General features: G+C 52.4%; 1 protein-coding gene across 1 annotated transcript in view; it reads left to right on the forward strand.

Annotated features, from left to right (window-relative positions):
- LOC139251755 (nitric oxide synthase 1-like) overlaps positions 1–3,737 on the forward strand; it is a 207,686-nt gene extending 203,949 nt beyond the window's left edge. The window contains exon 26 of the mRNA XM_070873295.1: positions 1,071–3,737. Within this exon, the coding sequence (XP_070729396.1) occupies positions 1,071–1,178 (108 nt within the window). The 3' untranslated portion in view covers positions 1,179–3,737. The remainder of the gene's footprint in view (positions 1–1,070) is intronic.
- Positions 3,738–24,246: the final 20,509 nt, after the last annotated feature.

A 24,246-nucleotide genomic window follows, 5' to 3' on the forward strand; every position in this document is an offset into this window, starting at 1 on the left:
ATCGAGCATTCCAGATCCCCACAGCTCTCTGCGCCAAACATTTCTCCTCCTCTCCCCTCTAGACCTTTTTCTAATAATTTTAAATCCTCGACCTCCTCACTCGCCAGGGGGAATCGCTTTTCTCTCTCGATTCTATCAAAACCTCTCATCAGCTGGAAACCCTCTAATAGGTCACCTCTGAACCTTCTCTGTTCCAAGGAGAACTGTCCCAACATTTCCAACTCTCCATATAACTGAAGTTCCTGGTAACATCCCGGTAAAGCCCCTCTGTGCCCTTTCTGAGGCCTTTACTTTCCTGACGTGTGTTGCCCAGAATTGTCCACAACACTCAAGCTGAGGCCCAACCAATGATTTATAAAGTTCCAGCCTGATCGCTTTGCTGTTATATTCTATTTATAAACCCAAGTAACCCATGTGCTTGTTTAACCACCTTATCACCTTGCCCTGCCTGCCACCTTTAAGGATTTGTGTGTATGGGCACCAAGGTCTCTCTGCTCATCTACTCTTTGCTAAATCGGCCATTTATAGTACATTAATGGGCTGGAAATTCGGTTGGTGTTTTTGAGGCTAAATTTAGCGCCGGGAAATGGTTTGCGTCGGCGGCCAAGAAATTGGGTGGTTGTGCTCTGAGAGTGGGGCGCAGCGCTGAGGGAGGCGTTCCACACCTCTCTCTGGGCGCTAGGCCGGGGGAGCAACTGAATATCGCCAGCTACAGAGCCGGCCTCCCTGCAAAAAAATCATTCCCTCTGTATTACTCACCCCAAATAAAGTTAAATCGCAAAAAGATAAAAAGGGGAGAGTGTATCTGGGCTGTGGAAGGAGGTTAAGTGGGTGGGGAGAGTCAGTGATAGGGGAGTGTGCATGGGCTGTATGATGAGTGGACTCAATATATATAAAGGGTCTAATTAACTGATTGAAAGGGCGTGCCTTCCCTTTACCTCTGCTCTACAGTGGGTTTTATCTCCTTCCCTCTGCCTTTGTTTGAAGAATGTGCGACATTCCACTCCGATACCTGTCACAGTCTTTGTTCACAGGTTTCACCATTCACGCTGCTCTTTCCTCTCCTGCAGGATGAGAATCGCTACCATGAAGATATCTTCGGTGTAACGCTGCGAACCCGGGAGGTCGCCACAAAATTCCGATCCACCTCTTTGTCGTACTGGCAGGCAACAAAGTGAACGATTGGCCCCGTAACGGGAGTGGGTCGGCAGCACTCGGGGGCTGGCTAGAAATGAGGACATGCCACGACTTTTCTACATTATACAGAGCGTCTGCATGTTACAGTCTGTCTCTCTCCCAATCACTGTCTGATTATATAGCACTATATTTTAGCTGTATGAAGCCTCCCCGCCCGGCTATACCATCCACCACTTGCCCCGCCCAGCCTGCCGTGGTGACGGTGTGGCTCTCATCACCAAATCATACCTTGGTCTGTCCCCCTACTCCCCCGGCACTTTCTCCTCTTTGAGCATCTCACCCTATTCCACCTCATTTAAAATTTTCCTTCTCTACCGCCAACCCAAATAACATAAAAATGTTATCACCGATATTTCTTCACTGCTTTCCTCGTCCTGTCTCTGCACCGAACAACTTCTCATCCTCGGTGATTTCAACCTCCAACTCAATCGTGCTCTCTTTCCTCTGTTCACTCGCCTCCTGTCCGCCCTTAATCTCTGCCTCCATCTGAACTCCCCAACCCATATTCACGGCCACCCCCTCGACCTTGCCACCTCCCGTGGGCTCGCTACTCCCATCGCATCAATCGCAGATAAAGCCATCTCTGACCACTTCCTCGTATCGCTCTCCACCCACACCCATTCCCCCCCTGCAACCCTACCTCCTTCTGTGCCCGCCCCTGGAAAAACTCTCTCCCGAATCTCTTACAACGGCACTCATCAACTCCCAACCATCCAGCCTGTGGTCCTCCATTCACCGCGACATCTCTGCAGCTACCGATCTGCTCAATCACACCCTCACCACCACCTTTTGTTGCCCTAGTCCCTGTGAAAACAATTACTCTCTCACCCTGGCCGTTCCCCCTGGTACAGCCCTGATCTTCACTTTCTCTAGTTCAAGGGATGCAGACCTGAATGCAGACAGCGGACAACTGGTTTGGCCATTCACCACCAGATCTGGCTGGACCACATGAAGCACGATCGGGTCCTGCTCTCATCTGCCCGAATCGCTCACTATTCCAGAATCATTCTGTAATGTAAAGATAAACCCCGGCTTCTATTCTCCACCGCTAACCGTCTTTTTAACCCCCTCTCCCCAGGCCCCACCCTCACCTCCGACAATAAGTGTGAGGAGCTCATGGACTTTTTTGTCTCTAAGATTGAGACCATCCGTTCGGCCGCCTCTGTCTCTGCCTAGCCCACCGGCCAAACTTCTTCTAAGGAAGCCCCCTGCCCCAGCCCTGACCTCACATCTTTCTCCAGTTTGTCTCCGATCTCCCCTCTTGACCATTCCGAGCTCATCCTGTCCATGAGACCCATTTCCTGGTCCCTTGACCCTATTCCCACCAAACTGCTGACCACCCAGCTTCCTTTTCTGGCTCCCATGTTAGCTGACATTGTTAACGGTTCTCTCTCCTCGGGTATGTCTCCCCCTCCCTCAAATCTGCCATCATCACCCCTCTGCTCAAAAAACCAGCCCTCAATCCCTCCGTCCTTGCAAACTACCGTCCCATCTCCAACCTCCCTTTCCTCACCAAAGTCCTTGAACGTGTTGTCGCCTCCCAAATCCGTGCCCAACTTTCCCAAAATTCCATATTTAAATCCCTCCGATCCGGTTTCTGCGCCTGCCACAGTGCCGAAACCGCTCCCATCAAAGTCACATATGACATCCTGTGTGACTGTGACAAAGGCAAACTCTCTCTCCTCATTCTTCTCGACCTGTCTGCAGCCTTTGACATGGTTGACCACTCAATCCTCCTCCAACGCCTCTCCACCTCCGTCCAGCTGGGTGGGACTGCACTCGCCTGGTTCCATTCTTATCCATCTAATCGTAGCCAGAGAATCACCTGCAACAGCTTCTCTTCCCACCCCCACATCGTTACCTCTGGTGTCCCCCAAGGATCTATCCTTGGGCCCCTCCTATTTCTCATCTATGTGCTGCCCCTTGGTGACATCATCCAAAAACACATCATCAGTTTCCACATGTACGCTGATAACACCCAGCTCTACCTCACCACCACTTCTCTCGACCCCTCCACAGTCTCTAAATTGTCAGACTGCTTGTCCAAAATCCAGTTCTGGATAAGCAGAAATTTTCTCCAGTTGGATATTGGGAAGATCGAAGCCATTCCCATCACCCCCTGTGCTCACGGACCTACTTTGGCTTCTGGTTAAGCAATGCCTCGATTTCAAATTTCTCATCCTTGTTTACAAATCCCTCCATGTCCCTCGCCCCTCCCTATCTCTGTAATCTCCTCCAGCTCCACAACCCCCCCCCCGTGCTCCTCTAATTCAGACCTCCTGAGCATCCCTGATTATAATCGCTCAATCATCGGTGGCCGTGCCTTCTGTTGCCTTGGCTCCAAGCTCTGGAACTCCCTCCCTAAACCTCTCCACCTCTCTCTCCTCCACCTTGTCGCTATTCCACCACGTGAAACTTCAAATTTTAAACCTGTGCCACTCCACCCAACCTCCTGCTTTCTGAAAAGGACGATGTATTCACAAATATTTCCTTCTGCTGGGCGAACATCTGATCAACTGATTAAAGTTATCTGCAATGTATGCATCAGTCTGCACTGCAATGTCTTTCAATTAGGTTTCCTGGTGACAAAACTGAGCAGTGTTTGCAGTCTTACTTCAATAATTTAGTATGTATCATATCACAAACATTATGACTATGATTGTACGTGACATCTAAAAGGAGGAGGTACTGAAACCACTGGTAGCGCTCACCCGGTCCAGAGGGGTGCATCCTCGGTTGCTAAGTGAAGCTCGATAGCAGAGGCTCTGGCCACAACCTGTCAATCCTCCTTGGATATGGGGGCTGTGGCAGAGAACTAGAGGATTGCAAATAAGAGCATGAGAACATAAGATAAAGGAGCAGGAGTAGGCCACCTGGCCCCTCGAGCCTGCTCCGCCATTCAATAAGATCACAGCTGGACTCAGCTCCACTTCCACACCTGTTCCCCATAACCCTTCACTCCCTTATCACTCAAAAGTCTGTCCATCCCCACCTTAAATATATTCAATGACCCAGCCTCCACAGCTCTCTGGGGCAGAGAATTCCAGATTTACAACCCTCCGAGAGAAGAAATTCCTCCTTGTCTCAGTTTTAAATGGGTGGCCCCTTATTTTTAGACTATGTCCCCTAGTTTCCCCGATGAGGGGAAATATCCTCTCTGCATCTACCTTGTCGAGCTTCCTCATTATCTTATATGTTCCGATAAAATCACCTTTCATTCTTCTGAACTCCAATGTGTATAGGCCCAACCTACTCAACCTATCCTCATAAGTCAACCCCCTCATCTCCAGAATCAACCTAGTGAACCTTCTCTGAACTGCCTCCAATGCAAGTATATCCTTCCTTAAATATGGAGACCAAAACTGTACGCAGTACTCTAGGTGTGGCCTCACCAATACCCTGTACAGTTGCAGCAGGACTTCTCTGATTTTATACTCTATCCTCTTAGCAATAAAGGCCAACATTGCATTTGCCTTCCTGATCACTTGCTGTACCTGCATACTAACTTTTTGTGTTTCATGCACAAGGACTCGCAGGTCCCTATGTACTGCAAAACTTTGCGATTTTTCTCCATTTAAATTGTAATTTATTTTCCATTATTTCCGCCAAAGTGGATAACCTCACATTTTCCCACATTATACTCCATCTGCCAAATGTTTGCCCACTCACTTAGCCTGCCTATATCGCTTTACAGATTTTATGTGTCCTCCTCACAATTTGCTTTCCCACCTATCTTTGTATCATCAGCAAACTTGGCTACATTACACTCGGTCCCTTCATCCAAATCATTAATATAGTTGTAAATAGCTGAGGACCCAGCACCGATCCCTGTGGCACACCACTAGTTACTGTTTGCCAACCGGAAAATGACCCATTTATCACAACTGTTTTCTGTTTGTCAGCCAATCCTCTATCCATGCTAATATATTACCCCCAACCCTGTGAGCTTTTATCTTGTGCAGTAACCTTTTATGTGGCACCTTATCAAATGCTTTCTGCAAATCCAAATACACCACATCCACTGGTTCCCCCTTATCCACCCTGCTTGTTACATCCTCAAAGAACTCCAGCAAATTTGTAAAACATGATTTCCCTTTCATAAAACCATAAAGAAAAGAGGAGAGGCAATATAAACTAAATGGTGCAATTTGAAAGGGGTGCAGGAACAGAGAGACCTGGCGATGTACGTACGCAAGTCTCTCAAGGTGGGAGGCCGAGTTGATACGGGATCCTGGGCTTTATAAATAGAGGCGTAGGAGGGACCAAAACGATTTCTTGCCCAGGGCGTGGGCGTTAGTGGAGGTGCAAACCGGCATTGCCCCGCTCCCACCGGCAGCTCCCCGCTCTCGCCCCGCTCCCACCGCTATCGCCCCGCTCCCACCGCTATCGCCCCGCTCCCACCGCTATCGCCCCGGGCTGCTGCGCATACAATGACGACATAATCGCCATGTTCTGCGACCCATTTTCGCCCCGGAGCGGAACTTCGGTCGTGCCCCGTGGGCGATGTTTGCGCCAGCCTCGCAGCTCGCAAACCGGGACACGCTCCCCGCGCGGGGCGAAAGCTAAAGGCGAGGTGCGCAGTGCCTTATTGTTCAATGGCCGACACCTGCAGCCTTGCCTTGCCGATGTGGCGGGGTCGGTGCCGCGGTGTTGGGGCCCGGCTCCCCGCTCCCCGCTGGTGAAGCAGTGGCCCCTCACACCATCGCGAGCCCACCCTGTAACGGAGGGCGAGGGCTCCGTGCTCCCGCCAGCGCTTCGCACAGCTTGGAACATTCCTTCGCTTAGCGCCTGGTCCTGTCCCTGGGCGGTGGAGGGGCGAGCGACATTGCGCTGCACTTCCTCTCGGGGCGCTAACCCCAACTTGGCTGCAGCGGCGGGACTTGGAACCCAGAGCAGCAATGCCGCTCGCCACCGTTACCGCCCCAAACACTGTCGCAGCAAACGTCGGCCACGGACAGCACAAGAGCAAAGAGGTTAGGCTAAAGCTTTACAACACACTGCTGAGGCCTCAGCTGGGCTATTGTGTGTAATTCTGGACACCGCGCTTTGGGATGTGGAGCTACAGAGTGCAGCTGAGATTTCGGCCAATGGAAGGAGCCGGCCTCCTTCACCAACATGGCACCGGGCCGCAGGGGAGTCGGCCTCCTTCACCAACATGGCACCGGGCCGCAGGGGAGTCGGCCTCCTTCACGAACATGGCGCCGGGCCGCAGCGGCAGCCGGCCCCCTTCACCAACATGGTGCCGGGCCGCAGTGGGAGCCGGCCTCCTTCACCAACATGGCGCCAGCTCAGGCTCTGGCCAATCCAGTGACGAGTTCAACAGGACGTTTTCGCACTTCCGCTATAAACCGGAAGTTCTTCTACACGCGGGTAACTCAACTGGTGGATAGAGGGTGAGAAAATATCACAAAACACCGGAATATCATCCCGTCCCTCAGTAGCGCCCCTCCGACACTCCCTCAGTACCGCCCTTCCGACACTCCCTCAAATGCCCCTCCGACACTCCCTCAGTAGCGCCCCTCCGACACTCCCTTAAATGCCCCTCCGACACTCCCTCAGTAGCGCCCCTCCGACACTCCCTCAAATGCCCCTCCGGCACTCCCTCAGTACCGCCCCTCCGACACTCCCTCAGATGCCCCTCCGACATTCCCTCAGTACTGCCCCTCCGACACTCCCTCAGATGCCCCTCCGGCACTCCCTCAGATGCCCCTCCGGCACTCCCTCAGTAGCGCCCCTCCGACACTCCCTCAAATGCCCCTCCGGCACTCCCTCAGTACCGCCCCTCCGACACTCCCTCAGATGCCCCTCCGACATTCCCTCAGTACTGCCCCTCCGACACTCCCTCAGATGCCCCTCCGGCACTCCCTCAGTACTGCCCCTCCGACACTCCCTCAGATGCCCCTCCGACACTCCCTCAGATGCCCCTCCGGCACTCCCTCAGTACTGCCCCTCCGACACTCCCTCAGATGCCCCTCCGACATTCCCTCAGTACTGCCCCTCCGACATTCCCTCAGATGCTCCTCCGACACTCCCTCAGATGCTCCTCCGACACTCCCTCAGATGCTCCTCCGACGCTCCCTCAGATGCTCCTCCGACATTCCCTCAGTACTGCCCCTCCGACACTCCCTCAGATGCTCCTCCGACACTCCCTCAGATGCCCCTCCGACACTCCCTCAGATGCCCCTCCCACACTCCCTCAGATGCCCCTCCGACACTCCCTCAGTACTGCCCCTCCGACACTCCTGCAGATGCTCCTCCGACACTCCCTCCCTCAGTACTGCCCCTCCGACATTCCCTCAGATGCCCCTCCGACACTCCCTCAGTACTTCCCCTCCGACATTCCCTCAGTACTGCCCCTCCGACACTCCCTTGGATGCCCCTCCGACACTCCCTCAGTACTTCCCCTCCGACACTCCCTCAGTACCGCCCCTCCGACACTCCCTCAGTACTTCCCCTCCGACACTCCCTCCCTCAGTACTGCCCCTCCGACACTCCCTCAGATGCCCCTCCGACACTCCCTCAGTACTTCCCCTCCGACATTCCCTCAGTACTGCCCCTCCGACACTCCCTCAGATGCCCCTCCGACACTCTCTCAGTACTGCCCTTCTGACACTCCCTCAGATGCCCCTCCGACACTCCCTCAGTACTTCCCCTCCGACACTCCCTCAGATGCCCCTCCGACACTCCCTCGGATGCCCCTCCGACACTCCCTCAGATGCTCCTCCGACATTCCCTCAGTCCTGCCTCTCCGACACTCCCTCAGATGCCCCTCCGACACTCCCTCAGATGCCCCTCCGACACTCCCTCAGATGCCCCTCCCACACTCCCTCAGATGCCCCTCCGACACTCCCTCAGTACTGCCCCTCCGACACTCCTGCAGATGCTCCTCCGACACTCCCTCCCTCAGTACTGCCCCTCCGACATTCCCTCAGATGCCCCTCCGACACTCCCTCAGATGCCGCTCAGACACTCCCTCAGTACTTCCCCTCCGACATTCCCTCAGTACTGCCCCTCCGACACTCCCTCGGATGCCCCTCCGACACTCCCTCAGTACTTCCCCTCCGACACTCCCTCAGTACCGCCCCTCCGACACTCCCTCAGTACTTCCCCTCCGACACTCCCTCCCTCAGTACTGCCCCTCCGACACTCCCTCAGATGCCCCTCCGACACTCCCTCAGTACTTCCCCTCCGACATTCCCTCAGTACTGCCCCTCCGACACTCCCTCAGATGCCCCTCCGACACTCTCTCAGTACTGCCCTTCTGACACTCCCTCAGATGCCCCTCCGACACTCCCTCAGTACTTCCCCTCCGACACTCCCTCAGATGCCCCTCCGACACTCCCTCGGATGCCCCTCCGACACTCCCTTAGTACTTCCCCTCCGACACTCCCTCAGTACTTCCCCTCCGACATTCCCTCAGTACTGCCCCTCCGACACTCCCTCGGATGCCCCTCCGACACTCCCTCAGTACTTCCCCTCCGACAGTGCGGCACTCCCCCACCCCCCAGGAATGTGTTGGACCTGTTCCGTGACCTTGAAACGCAGTTGATTCTCTGTAACTCGGGCTGTGCCCCCCCGAGGATCAGGACTGCAGTGAAGGTCAGCAAACACTGAGTCTGCAAAGTGAGCAAGCAGGTTAATGGTCAAGGGTTGCAGCAGATGCGGGCAGTTAGTGGAGGTGAGCCGCAATCTGCTGCCGAGCCCGGCTGGTAAAAGTGTGGGGTTTGCTGGGCTTGGGCCCGAGAGAGAGAGAGTGAGAGCGAGAGTGAGCGAGAGAGAGCCAGAGAGAGAGAGCGAGCGAGACAGAGAGAGAGAGAGAGAGAGAGAGCGCGAGCGAGCCAGCCAGAGAGAGAGAGAGAGAGAGAGAGAGCGAGAGAGCCAGCCAGCCAGCCACAGAAAGAGAGCGGGCGAGCCAGAGAGAGCGATAAAGAGAGAGAGAGATAGAGATAGAGATAGAGAGAGAGAGAGAGAGAGCGCGAGAGCCAGAGAGAGAGAGCGAGCCAGAGAGATAGAGAGAGAGCGAGAGCCAGAGAGAGAGAGCGAGAGCCAGACAGAGAGAGAGAGAGCGAGCCAGCCATCCAGAGAGAGAGAGAGAGAGAGAGCGAACCAGAGAGAGAGAGAGAGAGAGAGCGAGCCAGGGAGAGCGAGCGAGAGAGAGCCAGAAAGCCAGAGAGAGTCAGAGAGAGAGCGCGAGCGTGAGTCAGAGAGAGCGAGCGTGAGCCAGAGAGAGAGAGAGCCAGAGCCAGAGCGAGCCAGAGAGAGAGAGAGTGAGCCAGAGAGAGAGAGAGCGAGCCAGAGAGAGAGAGAGCGAGCCAGAGACAGCGAGAGAAAGCCAGAGAGAGAGAGCGCGAGCGTGAGCCAGAGAGAGCGAGCGTGAGCCAGAGAGAGAGAGAGAGAGAGAGCCAGAGCCAGAAAGAGAGAGAGAGAGAGAGAGAGCGAGCCAGCCAGCCAGAGAGAGAGAGAGAGAGAGAGAGAGAGCCAGAGCCAGAGCCAGAGAGAGAGAGAGAAAGAGAGTGCGAGAGCCAGAGAGAGTGAGCATGAGCCAGAGAGAGTTCCAGAGAGTGAGAGAGCGCGAGAGCCAGAGAGAGAGAGAGAGAGAGCGAGCCAGAGAGAGAGAGAGAGAGAGAGAGAGAGAGAGCGCGAGAGAGAGCGAGCCAGAGAGAGCGAGCCAGACCGAGCCAGAGAGAGAGAGAGCGAGCCAGAGAGAGAGAGTGAGCCAGAGAGAGAGAGAGAGAGAGAGAGACAGAGAGACAGAGAGAGCGTGCCAGAGAGAGCGAGCCAGAGCCAGAGAGAGAGAGAGCAAGCCAGAGAGAGAGAGAGAGAGAGAGAGAGCGAGCCAGAGAGAGCGAGAGCCAGAGCTAGAGCTAGAGAGAGAGAGAGAGAGACAGAGACAGCGAGCTAGAGAGAGCGAGCAAGAGTGAGCCAGAGAGAGAGCGAGCCAGAGCCAGAGAGAGAGAGAGAGAGAGACAGAGAGCGCCAGAGAGAGAGAGAGAGAGAGAGAGACGGAGAGCACCAGGGAGAGAGAGCCACAGAGCCCGAGAGAGACACAGAGACAGAGACAGAGACTCGGGTACCCAGAGCCCTGCTGTGCGACAGGCGGGGTCGGGGGGAGGGGTCGGGTGCAGGTTCGGTTGTCGGTGTCAGGGGCGGGGGCATGGTGAGGGGCAGTGCTGATTCACTTGCTGTGACAGCACTGTCAGGGGCAGGGCTGATTCAGCAGCTCCACTCACTGCCACTGGGAACTCAGCGCTCTAATTAGCAACTTATGATCCTGGCTAATGTCTGACTCGTGCGGCCAGTTACCAGACTCCATTTCGACCAGCATTTGCTCAGTGTCTGTGTACTGCTTCACTGCCAGGTGCTCCCATGTGTTCTCTCAGTCTCCCTGTGTCTCTCACTCTGGCTCTCTGCTCCCCTTCGCTCGTCCCCTCTCTCTCCCTCTCTGCTCCCCTTCACTCTCCCTCTCTCCCTCTCTGCTCCCCTTCACTCTCCCGCTGTCTATTGCTCGGTCTGTCTCTCGCTCTCCCCCCGTCTCTCGCTCTCCCGCCATCTCTTGCTCTCCTACCCCCCCTCCCCCTTCCACCCCCTTCTCCTCCCCCTCTCTCTCTCTGTCCCGCTCGCGCTCGGTCCCTCTCGCTCACTGGGCCTCGCGCTCGCGCTCTCTCTCGCTCGCGCTCTGCCTCTCGCGCTCTCGCTCGCTCTGTCTGTCGCTCGGTGTCTTTCTCTTGCGCGCTCTCTCGTACTCTCTTGCTAGGTCTCTAGTTCTCGCTCGGTCTCTCGCTCTCTCGTTCTCTCGCTCTCTGTCGCTCGGTGTCTGTCTGTCTCTCGCGCTCGGTCTCTCTCTCGCTCGGTCTCTCGCTTGGTCTCGCTCTCGCTCTCGCGCATTCGCTCTTGCGCTCTCGCTCGATCTGTCTTTCTCTCTCTCTCGATCTGTCGTTCTCTCTCGTTCGATCTTTCTCTCTCTCGATCTGTCTTTCTCTCTCGATCTGTCTTTCTCTCTCGATCTGTCTTTCTCTCTCGCTGGATCTTTCTCTCTCGCTGGATCTTTCTCGCTCGATCATTCTTTCTCAATGTGTCTTTCTCCCTTGCTCGATCTTTCTCGCTTGATCTGTCTTTCTCTCTCCATCTGTCTTTCTCACTTGATCTGTCTTTCTTTCTCTCTTGATCTGTCTTTCTCTCTCGCTCGATCTGTCTTTCTCTCTCGCTCGATCTGTCTTTCTCTCTCGATCGATCTGCCTTTCGCTCTCTCTGTCTGGCTTTCTCTCTCGATCTGTCTCGCTCGATTTGTCTTTCTCTCTCGATCTGTCTCTCTTACTCGATCTGTATCTCTCACTCGATCTGCCTTTCTCTCTCGCTCGATCTGTCTTACTTTCTCGCACGATCTGCCTTTCTCTCTCTCTCTGTCTGGCTGTCACTCTCGATCTGTCTGTCTCACTCGTTCGATCTGTCTTTCTCTTTCTCTTTCTCTCGATCTGTCTCTCGCTCGATTTGTCTTTCTCTCTCGCTCGATCTGTCTTTCTCGCTCGATCTGTCTTTCTCGCTCGAATTGCCTTTCTCGCTCGAATTGCCTTTCTCGCTCTCTTTGTCTGGCTCTCTCTCGATCTGTCTGTCTCTCGCTCGATCTGTCTTTCTCTCTCGCTCGATCTGTCTCTCTCAGTCGATCTGTCTATCTCGCTCGCTTGATCTGTCTTTCTCTCTCGCTCGGTCTGTCTGTGTCTCTCTCTGTCTGTCTGTCTGTCTTTCTCTCTCGCTCTCTCTGTCTGGCTTTCTCTCTCGCTCGATCTGTCTCTCTCAGTTGATCTGTCTGTCTCGCTCGCTTGATCTGTCTTTCTCTCTCGCTCGATCTGTCTTTCTCGCTCGCTCGATCTGTCTTTCTTTCTCGCTCGATCTGTCTGTCTCTCTCTGTCTGTGTCTCTCGCTCGGTCTGGCTTTCTCTCTCGCTCGATCTGTCTTTCTCTCTCGCTCGATCTGTCTGTCTCTCTCTCTGTCTGTCTCTCTCGCTCTGTCTGTTTTTCTCTCGCTCGATCCGTCGTTCTCTCTGGCTCGATCTGTTTTTCTCACGCTCGATCTGTCTTTCTTGCGCTCGACCTGTCTCTCGCTCGATTTGTCTTTCTCTCTCGCTCTCTCTGTCTGGCTTTCTCTCTCGATCTGTCTGTCTCTCTCGCTCGATCTGTCTTTCTCTCTCGCTCGATCTGTCTTTCTCGCTCGATCTGTCTTTCTCTCTCGCTCGATCTGTCTTTCTCTCTCGCTCGATCTGTCTTTCTCTCTCGCTCGATCTGTCTTTCTCTCTCGCTCGATCTGTCTTTCTCTCTCGCTCGATCTGTCTTTCCCTCTCGCTCGATCTGTCTTTCTCGCGCTCGATCTGTCTTTCTCTCGCTCGATCTGTCTTTCTCTCTCTCTCGATCTGTCTCTCTCGCTCGATCTGTCTCTCTCAGTCGATCTATTTGTCTCGCTCGCTCAATCTGTTTCTCGCTCGATCTGTTTCTTTCTCGCTCGATCTGTCTTTCTCGCTCGATCTGTCTTTCTCGCTCGATCTGTCTTTCTCGCTCGATCTGTCTTTCTCTCTCGCTCGATCTGTCTTTCTCTCTCGCTCGATCTATCTTTCTCTCTCGCTCGATCTGTCTTTCTCTCTCGCTCGATCTGTCTTTCTCTCTCGCTCGATCTGTCTTTCCCTCTCGCTCGATCTGTCTTTCTCGATCTGTCTCTCTTGCTCGATCTGTATCTCTCACTCGATCTGCCTTTCTCTCTCGCTCGATCTGTCTTTCTTTCTCGCACGATCTGCCTTTCTCTCTCTCTCTCTGTCTGGCTGTCACTCTCGATCTGTCTGACTCTCTCGTTCGATCTGTCTTTCTCTTTCTCTTGATCTGTCTCGCTCGATTTGTCTTTCTCGCTCGATTTGTCTTTCTCTCTCGCTCGATCTGTCTTTCTCTCGCTCGATCTGTCTTTCTCGCTCGATCTACCTTTCTCGCTCTCTTTGTCTAGCTTTCTCTCTCGATCTGTCTGTCTCTCTCGCTCGATCTGTCTTTCTCTCTCGCTCGATCTGTCTTTCTCTCTCGTTCGATCTGTCTTTCTCGCTCGATCTGTCTTTCTCTCTCGCTCGATCTGTCTGTCTCGCTCGCTCGATGTGTCTTTCTCTCTCGCTCGATCTGTCTTTCTCTCTCGCTCGATCTGTCTTTCTCTCTCGCTCGATCTGTCTTTCTCTCTCGCTCGATCTGTCTGTCTCGCTCGCTCAATGTGTCTTTCTCTCTCGCTCGATCTGTCTTTCTCTCTCGCTCGATCTGTCTTTCTCTTTCGCTCGTTCTGTCTTTCTCGCGCTCGATCTGTCTTTCTCGCGCTCGATCTGTCTTTCTCGATCTGTCTCTCTTGCTCGATCTGTATCTTTCACTCGATCTGCCTTTCTCTCTCGCTCGATCTGTCTTTCTTTCTCGCACGATCTGCCTTTCTCTCTCTCTCTCTGTCTGGCTGTCACTCTCGATCTGTCTGACTCTCTCGTTCGATCTGTCTTTCTCTTTCTCTTTCTCTCGATCTGTCTCTCTCGCTCGATTTGTCTTTCTCGCTCGATTTGTCTTTCTCTCTCGCTCGATCTGTCTTTCTCTCGCTCGATCTGTCTTTCTCGCTCGATCTACCTTTCTCGCTCTCTTTGTCTAGCTTTCTCTCTCGATCTGTCTGTCTCTCTCGCTCGATCTGTCTTTCTCTCTCGCTCGATCTGTCTTTCTCTCTCGTTCGATCTGTCTTTCTCGCTCGATCTGTCTTTCTCTCTCGCTCGATCTGTCTGTCTCGCTCGCTCGATGTGTCTTTCTCTCTCGCTCGATCTGTCTTTCTCTCTCGCTCGATCTGTCTTTCTCTCTCGCTCGATCTGTCTTTCTCTCTCGCTCGATCTGTCTGTCTCGCTCGCTCAATGTGTCTTTCTCTCTCGCTCGATCTGTCTTTCTCTCTCGCTCGATCTGTCTTTCTCTTTCGCTCGTTCTGTCTTTCTCGCGCTCGATCTGTCTTTCTCGCGCTCGATCTGTCTTTCTCGATCTGTCTCTCTTGCTCGATCTGTATCTTTCACTCGATCTGCCTTTCTCTCTCGCTCGATCTGTCTTTCTTTCTCGCACGATCTGCCTTTCTCTCTCTCTCTCTGTCTGGCTGTCACTCTCGATCTGTCTGACTCTCTCGTTCGATCTGTCTTTCTCTTTCTCTTTCTCTCGATCTGTCTCTCTCGCTCGATTTGTCTTTCTCGCTCGATTTGTCTTTCTCTCTCGCTCGATTTGTCTTTCTCTCGCTCGATCTGTCTTTCTCGCTCGATCTACCTTTCTCGCTCTCTTTGTCTGGCTTTCTCTCTCGATCTGTCTTTCTCTCTCGCTCGATCTGTCTTTCTCTCTCGCTCGATCTGTCTTTCTCTCTCGCTCGATCTGTCTTTCTCTCTCGCTCGATCTGTCTTTCTCTCTCGCTCGATCTGTCTGTCTCGCTCGCTCGATCTGTCTTTCTCGCTTGATCTGTCTTTCTCGCTCGATCTGTCTTTCTCGCTCGATCTGGCTTTCTCTCTCGCTCGATCTGTCTTTCTCGCTCGATCTGCCTTTCTCTCTCTCGCTCTCTCTGTCTGGCTTTCTCCCTCGATCTGTCTGGCTTTCTCGCTCGATCTGTCTTTCTCTCTCTCTCGATCTGTCTTTCTCTCTCTCTCGATCTGTCTCTCTCGCTCGATCTGTGTCTCAGTCGATCTGTCTGTCTCGCTCGCTCGATCTGTTTCTTTCTCGCTTGATCTGTCTTTCTCTTTCGCTCGATCTGTCTTTCTCTTTCGCTCGATCTGTCTTTCTCTTTCGCTCGATCTGTCTTTCTCTTTCGCTCGATCTGTCTTTCTCTTTCGCTCGATCTGTCTTTCTCTTTCGCTCGATCTGTCTTTCTCTTTCGCTCGATCTGTCTTTCTCTTTCGCTCGATCTGTCTTTCTCTCTCGCTCGATCTGTCTTTCTTTCTCGCACGATCTGCCTTTCTCTCTCTCTCTCTGTCTGGCTGTCACTCTCGATCTGTCTGACTCTCTCGTTCGATCTGTCTTTCTCTTTCTCTTTCTCTCGATCTGTCTCTCTCGCTCGATTTGTCTTTCTCGCTCGATTTGTCTTTCTCTCGCTCGATCTGTCTTTCTCTCTCGCTCGATCTGTCTTTCTCTCTCGCTCGATCTGTCTTTCTCTCTCGCTCGATCTGTCTGTCTCGCTCGCTCGATCTGTCTTTCTCGCACGATCTGCCTTTCTCTCTCTCTCTCTGTCTGGCTGTCACTCTCGATCTGTCTGACTCTCTCGTTCGATCTGTCTTTCTCTTTCTCTTTCTCTCGATCTGTCTTTCTCGCTCGATCTGTCTTTCTCGCTCGATCTGTCTTTCTCTCTCGCTCGATCTGTCTTTCTCTCTCGCTCGATCTATCTTTCTCTCTCGCTCGATCTGTCTTTCTCTCTCGCTCGATCTGTCTTTCTCTCTCGCTCGATCTGTCTTTCCCTCTCGCTCGATCTGTCTTTCTCGATCTGTCTCTCTTGCTCGATCTGTATCTCTCACTCGATCTGCCTTTCTCTCTCGCTCGATCTGTCTTTCTTTCTCGCACGATCTGCCTTTCTCTCTCTCTCTCTGTCTGGCTGTCACTCTCGATCTGTCTGACTCTCTCGTTCGATCTGTCTTTCTCTTTCTCTTGATCTGTCTCGCTCGATTTGTCTTTCTCTCTCGATCTGTCTGTCTCTCTCGCTCGATCTGTCTTTCTCTCTCGCTCGATCTGTCTTTCTCTCTCGTTCGATCTGTCTTTCTCGCTCGATCTGTCTTTCTCTCTCGCTCGATCTGTCTGTCTCGCTCGCTCGATGTGTCTTTCTCTCTCGCTCGATCTGTCTTTCTCTCTCGCTCGATCTGTCTGTCTCGCTCGCTCAATGTGTCTTTCTCTCTCGCTCGATCTGTCTTTCTCTCTCGCTCGATCTGTCTTTCTCTTTCGCTCGTTCTGTCTTTCTCGCGCTCGATCTGTCTTTCTCGCGCTCGATCTGTCTTTCTCGATCTGTCTCTCTTGCTCGATCTGTATCTTTCACTCGATCTGCCTTTCTCTCTCGCTCGATCTGTCTTTCTTTCTCGCACGATCTGCCTTTCTCTCTCTCTCTCTGTCTGGCTGTCACTCTCGATCTGTCTGACTCTCTCGTTCGATCTGTCTTTCTCTTTCTCTTTCTCTCGATCTGTCTCTCTCGCTCGATTTGTCTTTCTCGCTCGATTTGTCTTTCTCTCTCGCTCGATTTGTCTTTCTCTCGCTCGATCTGTCTTTCTCGCTCGATCTACCTTTCTCGCTCTCTTTGTCTGGCTTTCTCTCTCGATCTGTCTTTCTCTCTCGCTCGATCTGTCTTTCTCTCTCGCTCGATCTGTCTTTCTCTCTCGCTCGATCTGTCTTTCTCTCTCGCTCGATCTGTCTTTCTCTCTCGCTCGATCTGTCTTTCTCGCTCGATCTGTCTTTCTCGCTCGATCTGTCTTTCTCGCTCGATCTGCCTTTCTCTCTCGCTCGATCTGTCTTTCTCGCTCGATCTGCCTTTCTCTCTCTCGCTCTCTCTGTCTGGCTTTCTCCCTCGATCTGTCTGGCTTTCTCGCTCGATCTGTCTTTCTCTCTCTCTCGATCTGTCTTTCTCTCTCTCTCGATCTGTCTCTCTCGCTCGATCTGTGTCTCAGTCGATCTGTCTGTCTCGCTCGCTCGATCTGTTTCTTTCTCGCTTGATCTGTCTTTCTCTTTCGCTCGATCTGTCTTTCTCTTTCGCTCGATCTGTCTTTCTCTTTCGCTCGATCTGTCTTTCTCTTTCGCTCGATCTGTCTTTCTCTTTCGCTCGATCTGTCTTTCTCTTTCGCTCGATCTGTCTTTCTCTTTCGCTCGATCTGTCTTTCTCTTTCGCTCGATCTGTCTTTCTCTTTCGCTCGATCTGTCTTTCTCTTTCGCTCGATCTGTCTTTCTCTTTCGCTCGATCTGTCTTCCTCGCGCTCGATCTGTCTTTCTCGCGTTGGATCTGTCTTCCTCGCGCTCGATCTGTCTTCCTCGCGCTCGATCTGTCTTTCCCGCGCTCGATCTGTCTTTCTCGAGCTCGATCTGTTTTTCTCGCGCTCGATCTGTCTTTCTCGCGCTCGATCTGTCTTTCTCGCGCTCGATCTGTCTTTCTCGCGCTCGATCTGTCTTTCTCGCGCTCGATCTGTCTTTCTCTCTCGCTCGATCTGTCTTTCTCTCTCGCTCGATCTGTCTTTCCCTCTCGCTCGATCTGTCTTTCTCGCGCTCGATCTGTCTTTCTCGCGCTCGATCTGTCTTTCTCTCGCTCGATCTGTCTTTCTCTCTCTCTCGATCTGTCTCTCTCGCTCGATCTGTCTCTCTCAGTCGATCTATTTGTCTCGCTCGCTCAATCTGTTTCTCGCTCGATCTGTTTCTTTCTCGCTCGATCTGTCTTTCTCGCTCGATCTGTCTTTCTCGCTCGATCTGTCTTTCTCTCTCACTCGATCTGTCTTTCTCTCTCGCTTGATCTGTCTTTCTCTCTCGCTCGATCTGTCTTTCTCTCTCGCTCGATCTGTCTTTCTCTCTCGCTCGATCTGTCTTTCTCTCTCGCTCGATCTGTCTTTCTCTCTCGCTCGATCTGTCTTTCCCTCTCGCTCGATCTGTCTTTCTCGCGCTCGATCTGTCTTTCTCGATCTGTCTCTCTTGCTCGATCTGTATCTCTCACTCGATCTGCCTTTCTCTCTCGCTCGATCTGTCTTTCTTTCTCGCACTATCTGCCTTTCTCTCTCTCTCTCTGTCTGGCTGTCACTCTCGATCTGTCTGACTCTCTCGTTCGATCTGTCTTTCTCTTTCTCTTGATCTGTCTCGCTCGATTTGTCTTTCTCGCTCGATTTGTCTTTCTCTCTCGCTCGATTTGTCTTTCTCTCGCTCGATCTGTCTTTCTCGCTCGATCTATCTTTCTCGCTCTCTTTGTCTGGCTTTCTCTCTCGATCTGTCTGTCTCTCTCGCTCGATCTGTCTTTCTCTCTCGCTCGATCTGTCTTTCTCTCTCGCTCGATCTGTCTTTCTCTCTCGCTCGATCTGTCTTTCTCTCTCGCTCGATCTGTCTTTCTCTCTCGCTCGATCTGTCTTTCCCTCTCGCTCGATCTGTCTTTCTCGCGCTCGATCTGTCTTTCTCTCGCTCGATCTGTCTTTCTCTCTCTCTCGATCTGTCTCTCTCGCTCGATCTGTCTCTCTCAGTCGATCTATTTGTCTCGCTCGCTCAATCTGTTTCTCGCTCGATCTGTTTCTTTCTCGCTCGATCTGTCTTTCTCGCTCGATCTGTCTTTCTCGCTCGATCTGTCTTTCTCGCTCGATCTGTCTTTCTCTCTCGCTCGATCTGTCTTTCTCTCTCGCTCGATCTATCTTTCTCTCTCGCTCGATCTGTCTTTCTCTCTCGCTCGATCTGTCTTTCTCTCTCGCTCGATCTGTCTTTCCCTCTCGCTCGATCTGTCTTTCTCGATCTGTCTCTCTTGCTCGATCTGTATCTCTCACTCGATCTGCCTTTCTCTCTCGCTCGATCTGTCTTTCTTTCTCGCACGATCTGCCTTTCTCTCTCTCTCTCTGTCTGGCTGTCACTCTCGATCTGTCTGACTCTCTCGTTCGATCTGTCTTTCTCTTTCTCTTGATCTGTCTCGCTCGATTTGTCTTTCTCGCTCGATTTGTCTTTCTCTCTCGCTCGATTTGTCTTTCTCTCGCTCGATCTGTCTTTCTCGCTCGATCTACCTTTCTCGCTCTCTTTGTCTAGCTTTCTCTCTCGATCTGTCTGTCTCTCTCGCTCGATCTGTCTTTCTCTCTCGCTCGATCTGTCTTTCTCTCTCGTTCGATCTGTCTTTCTCGCTCGATCTGTCTTTCTCTCTCGCTCGATCTGTCTGTCTCGCTCGCTCGATGTGTCTTTCTCTCTCGCTCGATCTGTCTTTCTCTCTCGCTCGATCTGTCTTTCTCTCTCGCTCGATCTGTCTTTCTCTCTCGCTCGATCTGTCTGTCTCGCTCGCTCAATGTGTCTTTCTCTCTCGCTCGATCTGTCTTTCTCTCTCGCTCGATCTGTCTTTCTCTTTCGCTCGTTCTGTCTTTCTCGCGCTCGATCTGTCTTTCTCGCGCTCGATCTGTCTTTCTCGATCTGTCTCTCTTGCTCGATCTGTATCTTTCACTCGATCTGCCTTTCTCTCTCGCTCGATCTGTCTTTCTTTCTCGCACGATCTGCCTTTCTCTCTCTCTCTCTGTCTGGCTGTCACTCTCGATCTGTCTGACTCTCTCGTTCGATCTGTCTTTCTCTTTCTCTTTCTCTCGATCTGTCTCTCTCGCTCGATTTGTCTTTCTCGCTCGATTTGTCTTTCTCTCTCGCTCGATTTGTCTTTCTCTCGCTCGATCTGTCTTTCTCGCTCGATCTACCTTTCTCGCTCTCTTTGTCTGGCTTTCTCTCTCGATCTGTCTTTCTCTCTCGCTCGATCTGTCTTTCTCTCTCGCTCGATCTGTCTTTCTCTCTCGCTCGATCTGTCTTTCTCTCTCGCTCGATCTGTCTTTCTCTCTCGCTCGATCTGTCTGTCTCGCTCGCTCGATCTGTCTTTCTCGCTCGATCTGTCTTTCTCGCTCGATCTGTCTTTCTCGCTCGATCTGTCTTTCTCGCTCGATCTGGCTTTCTCTCTCGCTCGATCTGTCTTTCTCGCTCGATCTGCCTTTCTCTCTCTCGCTCTCTCTGTCTGGCTTTCTCCCTCGATCTGTCTGGCTTTCTCGCTCGATCTGTCTTTCTCTCTCTCTCGATCTGTCTTTCTCTCTCTCTCGATCTGTCTCTCTCGCTCGATCTGTGTCTCAGTCGATCTGTCTGTCTCGCTCGCTCGATCTGTTTCTTTCTCGCTTGATCTGTCTTTCTCTTTCGCTCGATGTGTCTTTCTCTTTCGCTCGATCTGTCTTTCTCTTTCGCTCGATCTGTCTTTCTCTTTCGCTCGATCTGTCTTTCTCTTTCGCTCGATCTGTCTTTCTCTTTCGCTCGATCTGTCTTTCTCTTTCGCTCGATCTGTCTTTCTCTTTCGCTCGATCTGTCTTTCTCTTTCGCTCGATCTGTCTTTCTCTTTCGCTCGATCTGTCTTCCTCGCGCTCGATCTGTCTTTCTCGCGTTGGATCTGTCTTCCTCGCGCTCGATCTGTCTTCCTCGCGCTCGATCTGTCTTTCCCGCGCTCGATCTGTCTTTCTCGAGCTCGATCTGTTTTTCTCGCGCTCGATCTGTCTTTCTCGCGCTCGATCTGTCTTTCTCGCGCTCGATCTGTCTTTCTCGCGCTCGATCTGTCTTTCTCGCGCTCGATCTGTCTTTCTCGCGCTCGATCTGTCTTTCTCTCTCGCTCGATCTGTCTTTCTCTCTCGCTCGATCTGTCTTTCCCTCTCGCTCGATCTGTCTTTCTCGCGCTCGATCTGTCTTTCTCGCGCTCGATCTGTCTTTCTCTCGCTCGATCTGTCTTTCTCTCTCTCTCGATCTGTCTCTCTCGCTCGATCTGTCTCTCTCAGTCGATCTATTTGTCTCGCTCGCTCAATCTGTTTCTCGCTCGATCTGTTTCTTTCTCGCTCGATCTGTCTTTCTCGCTCGATCTGTCTTTCTCGCTCGATCTGTCTTTCTCTCTCACTCGATCTGTCTTTCTCTCTCGCTTGATCTGTCTTTCTCTCTCGCTCGATCTGTCTTTCTCTCTCGCTCGATCTGTCTTTCTCTCTCGCTCGATCTGTCTTTCTCTCTCGCTCGATCTGTCTTTCTCTCTCGCTCGATCTGTCTTTCCCTCTCGCTCGATCTGTCTTTCTCGCGCTCGATCTGTCTTTCTCGATCTGTCTCTCTTGCTCGATCTGTATCTCTCACTCGATCTGCCTTTCTCTCTCGCTCGATCTGTCTTTCTTTCTCGCACGATCTGCCTTTCTCTCTCTCTCTCTGTCTGGCTGTCACTCTCGATCTGTCTGACTCTCTCGTTCGATCTGTCTTTCTCTTTCTCTTGATCTGTCTCGCTCGATTTGTCTTTCTCGCTCGATTTGTCTTTCTCTCTCGCTCGATTTGTCTTTCTCTCGCTCGATCTGTCTTTCTCGCTCGATCTATCTTTCTCGCTCTCTTTGTCTGGCTTTCTCTCTCGATCTGTCTGTCTCTCTCGCTCGATCTGTCTCTCTCTCGCTCGATCTGTCTTTCTCTCTCGCTCGATCTGTCTTTCTCGCTCGATCTGTCTTTCTCTCTCGCTCGATCTGTCTGTCTCGCTCGCTCGATGTGTCTTTCTCTCTCGCTCGATCTGTCTTTCTCGCTCGATCTGTCTTTCTCTCTCGCTCGATCTGTCTGTCTCGCTCGCTCAATGTGTCTTTCTCTCTCGCTCGATCTGTCTTTCTCTCTCGCTCGATCTGTCTTTCTCTTTCGCTCGATCTGTCTTTCTCGCGCTCGATCTGTCTTTCTCGCGCTCGATCTGTCTCTCTTGCTCGATCTGTATCTTTCACTCGATCTGCCTTTCTCTCTCGCTCGATCTGTCTTTCTTTCTCGCACGATCTGCCTTTCTCTCTCTCTCTCTGTCTGGCTGTCACTCTCGATCTGTCTGACTCTCTCGTTCGATCTGTCTTTCTCTTTCTCTTTCTCTCGATCTGTCTCTCTCGCTCGATTTGTCTTTCTCGCTCGATTTGTCTTTCTCTCTCGCTCGATTTGTCTTTCTCTCGCTCGATCTGTCTTTCTCGCTCGATCTACCTTTCTCGCTCTCTTTGTCTGGCTTTCTCTCTCGATCTGTCTTTCTCTCTCGCTCGATCTGTCTTTCTCTCTCGCTCGATCTGTCTTTCTCTCTCGCTCGATCTGTCTTTCTCTCTCGCTCGATCTGTCTTTCTCTCTCGCTCGATCTGTCTGTCTCGCTCGCTCGATCTGTCTTTCTCGCTCGATCTGTCTTTCTCGCTCGATCTGGCTTTCTCGCTCGATCTGGCTTTCTCTCTCGCTCGATCTGTCTTTCTCGCTCGATCTGCCTTTCTCTCTCTCGCTCTCTCTGTCTGGCTTTCTCCCTCGATCTGTCTGGCTTTCTCCCTCGATCTGTCTGTCTCTCTCGCTCGATCTGTCTTTCTCTCTCTCTCGATCTGTCTTTCTCTCTCTCTCGATCTGTCTCTCTCGCTCGATCTGTGTCTCAGTCGATCTGTCTGTCTCGCTCGCTCGATCTGTTTCTTTCTCGCTTGATCTGTCTTTCTCTTTCGCTTGATCTGTCTTTCTCTTTCGCTCGATCTGTCTTTCTCTTTCGCTCGATCTGTCTTTCTCTTTCGCTCGATCTGTCTTTCTCTTTCGCTCGATCTGTCTTTCTCTTTCGCTCGATCTGTCTTTCTCTTTCGCTCGATCTGTCTTTCTCTTTCGCTCGATCTGTCTTTCTCTTTCGCTCGATCTGTCTTTCTCGCGCTCGATCTGTCTTTCTCGCGCTCGATCTGTCTTTCTCGCGCTCGATCTGTCTTTCTCGCGCTCGATCTGTCTTTCTCGCGCTCGATCTGTCTTTCTCGCGCTCGATCTGTCTTTCTCGCGCTCGATCTGTCTTTCTCGCGCTCGATCTGTCTTTCTCGCGCTCGATCTGTCTTTCTCGCGCTCGATCTGTCTTTCTCGCGCTCGATCTGTCTTTCTCGCGCTCGATCTGTCTTTCTCGCGCTCGATCTGTCTTTCTCGCGCTCGATCTGTCTTTCTCGCGCTCGATCTGTCTTTCTCGCGCTCGATCTGTCTTTCTCGCGCTCGATCTGTCTTTCACGCGCGCGATCTGTCTTTCTCGCGCTCGATCTGTCTTTCTCGCGCTCGATCTGTCTTTCTCGCGCTCGATCTGTCTTTCTCGCGCTCGATCTGCCTCTCGCGCTCGATCTGCCTCTCTCGCTCGATCTTTCTTTCTCGCGCTCGATCTGTCTTTCTCTCTCGCTCGATCTGCCTCTCTCGCTCGATCTGTGGCTCTCAGTCGATCTATCTGTCTTTCTCTTACGCTCGATCTGTCTTTCTCTTTCGCTCGATCTGTCTTTCTCTTTCGCTCGATCTGTCTTTCTCTTTCGCTCGATACGTCTTTCTCTTTCGCTCGATCTGTCTTTCTCTTTCGCTCGATCTGTCTTTCTCTTTCGCTCGATCTGTCTTTCTCGAGCTCGATCTGTCTTTCTCGCGCTCGATCTGTCTTTCTCGCGCTCGATCTGTCTTTCTCGCGCTCGATCTGTCTTTCTCGCGCTCGATCTGTCTTTCTCGCGCTCGATCTGTCTTTCACGCGCGCGATCTGTCTTTCTCGCGCTCGATCTGTCTTTCTCGCGCTCGATCTGTCTTTCTCGCGCTCGATCTGCCTCTCGCGCTCGATCTGCCTCTCTCGCTCGATCTGTCTTTCTCGCTCGATCTGTCTTTCTCTCTCGCTCGATCTGCCTCTCTCGCTCGATCTGTGGCTCTCAGTCGATCTATCTGTCTTTCTCTTACGCTCGATCTGTCTTTCTCTTTCGCTCGATCTGTCTTTCTCTTTCGCTCGATCTGTCTTTCTCTTTCGCTCGATACGTCTTTCTCTTTCGCTCGATCTGTCTTTCTCTTTCGCTCGATCTGTCTTTCTCTTTCGCTCGATCTGTCTTTCTCTTTCGCTCGATCTGTCTTTCTCGCGCTCGATCTGTCTTCCTCGCGCTCGATCTGTCTTCCTCTCGCTCGATCTGTCTTCCTCTCGCTCGATCTGTCTTCCTCTCGCTCGATCTGTCTTCCTCGCGCTCGATCTGTCTTTCTCGCGCTCGATCTGTCTTCCTCGCGCTCGATCTGTCTTCCTCTCGCTCGATCTGTCTTCCTCGCGCTCGATCTGTCTTCCTCGCGCTCGACCTGTCTTCCTCGCGCTCGATCTGTCTTCCTCGCGCTCGATCTGTCTTCCTCGCGCTCGATCTGTCTTCCTCGCGCTCGATCTGTCTTCCTCGCGCTCGATCTGTCTTCCTCGCGCTCGATCTGTCTTCCTCTCGCTCGATCTGTCTTCCTCTCGCTCGATCTGTCTTCCTCTCGCTCGATCTGTCTTCCTCGCGCTCGATCTGTCTTTCTCGCGCTCGATCTGTCTTCCTCGCGCTCGATCTGTCTTCCTCTCGCTCGATCTGTC

This window comes from Pristiophorus japonicus, unplaced genomic scaffold (genome assembly GCF_044704955.1).
Source record: "Pristiophorus japonicus isolate sPriJap1 unplaced genomic scaffold, sPriJap1.hap1 HAP1_SCAFFOLD_441, whole genome shotgun sequence".
Lineage (NCBI taxonomy): Eukaryota > Metazoa > Chordata > Chondrichthyes > Pristiophoridae > Pristiophorus > Pristiophorus japonicus.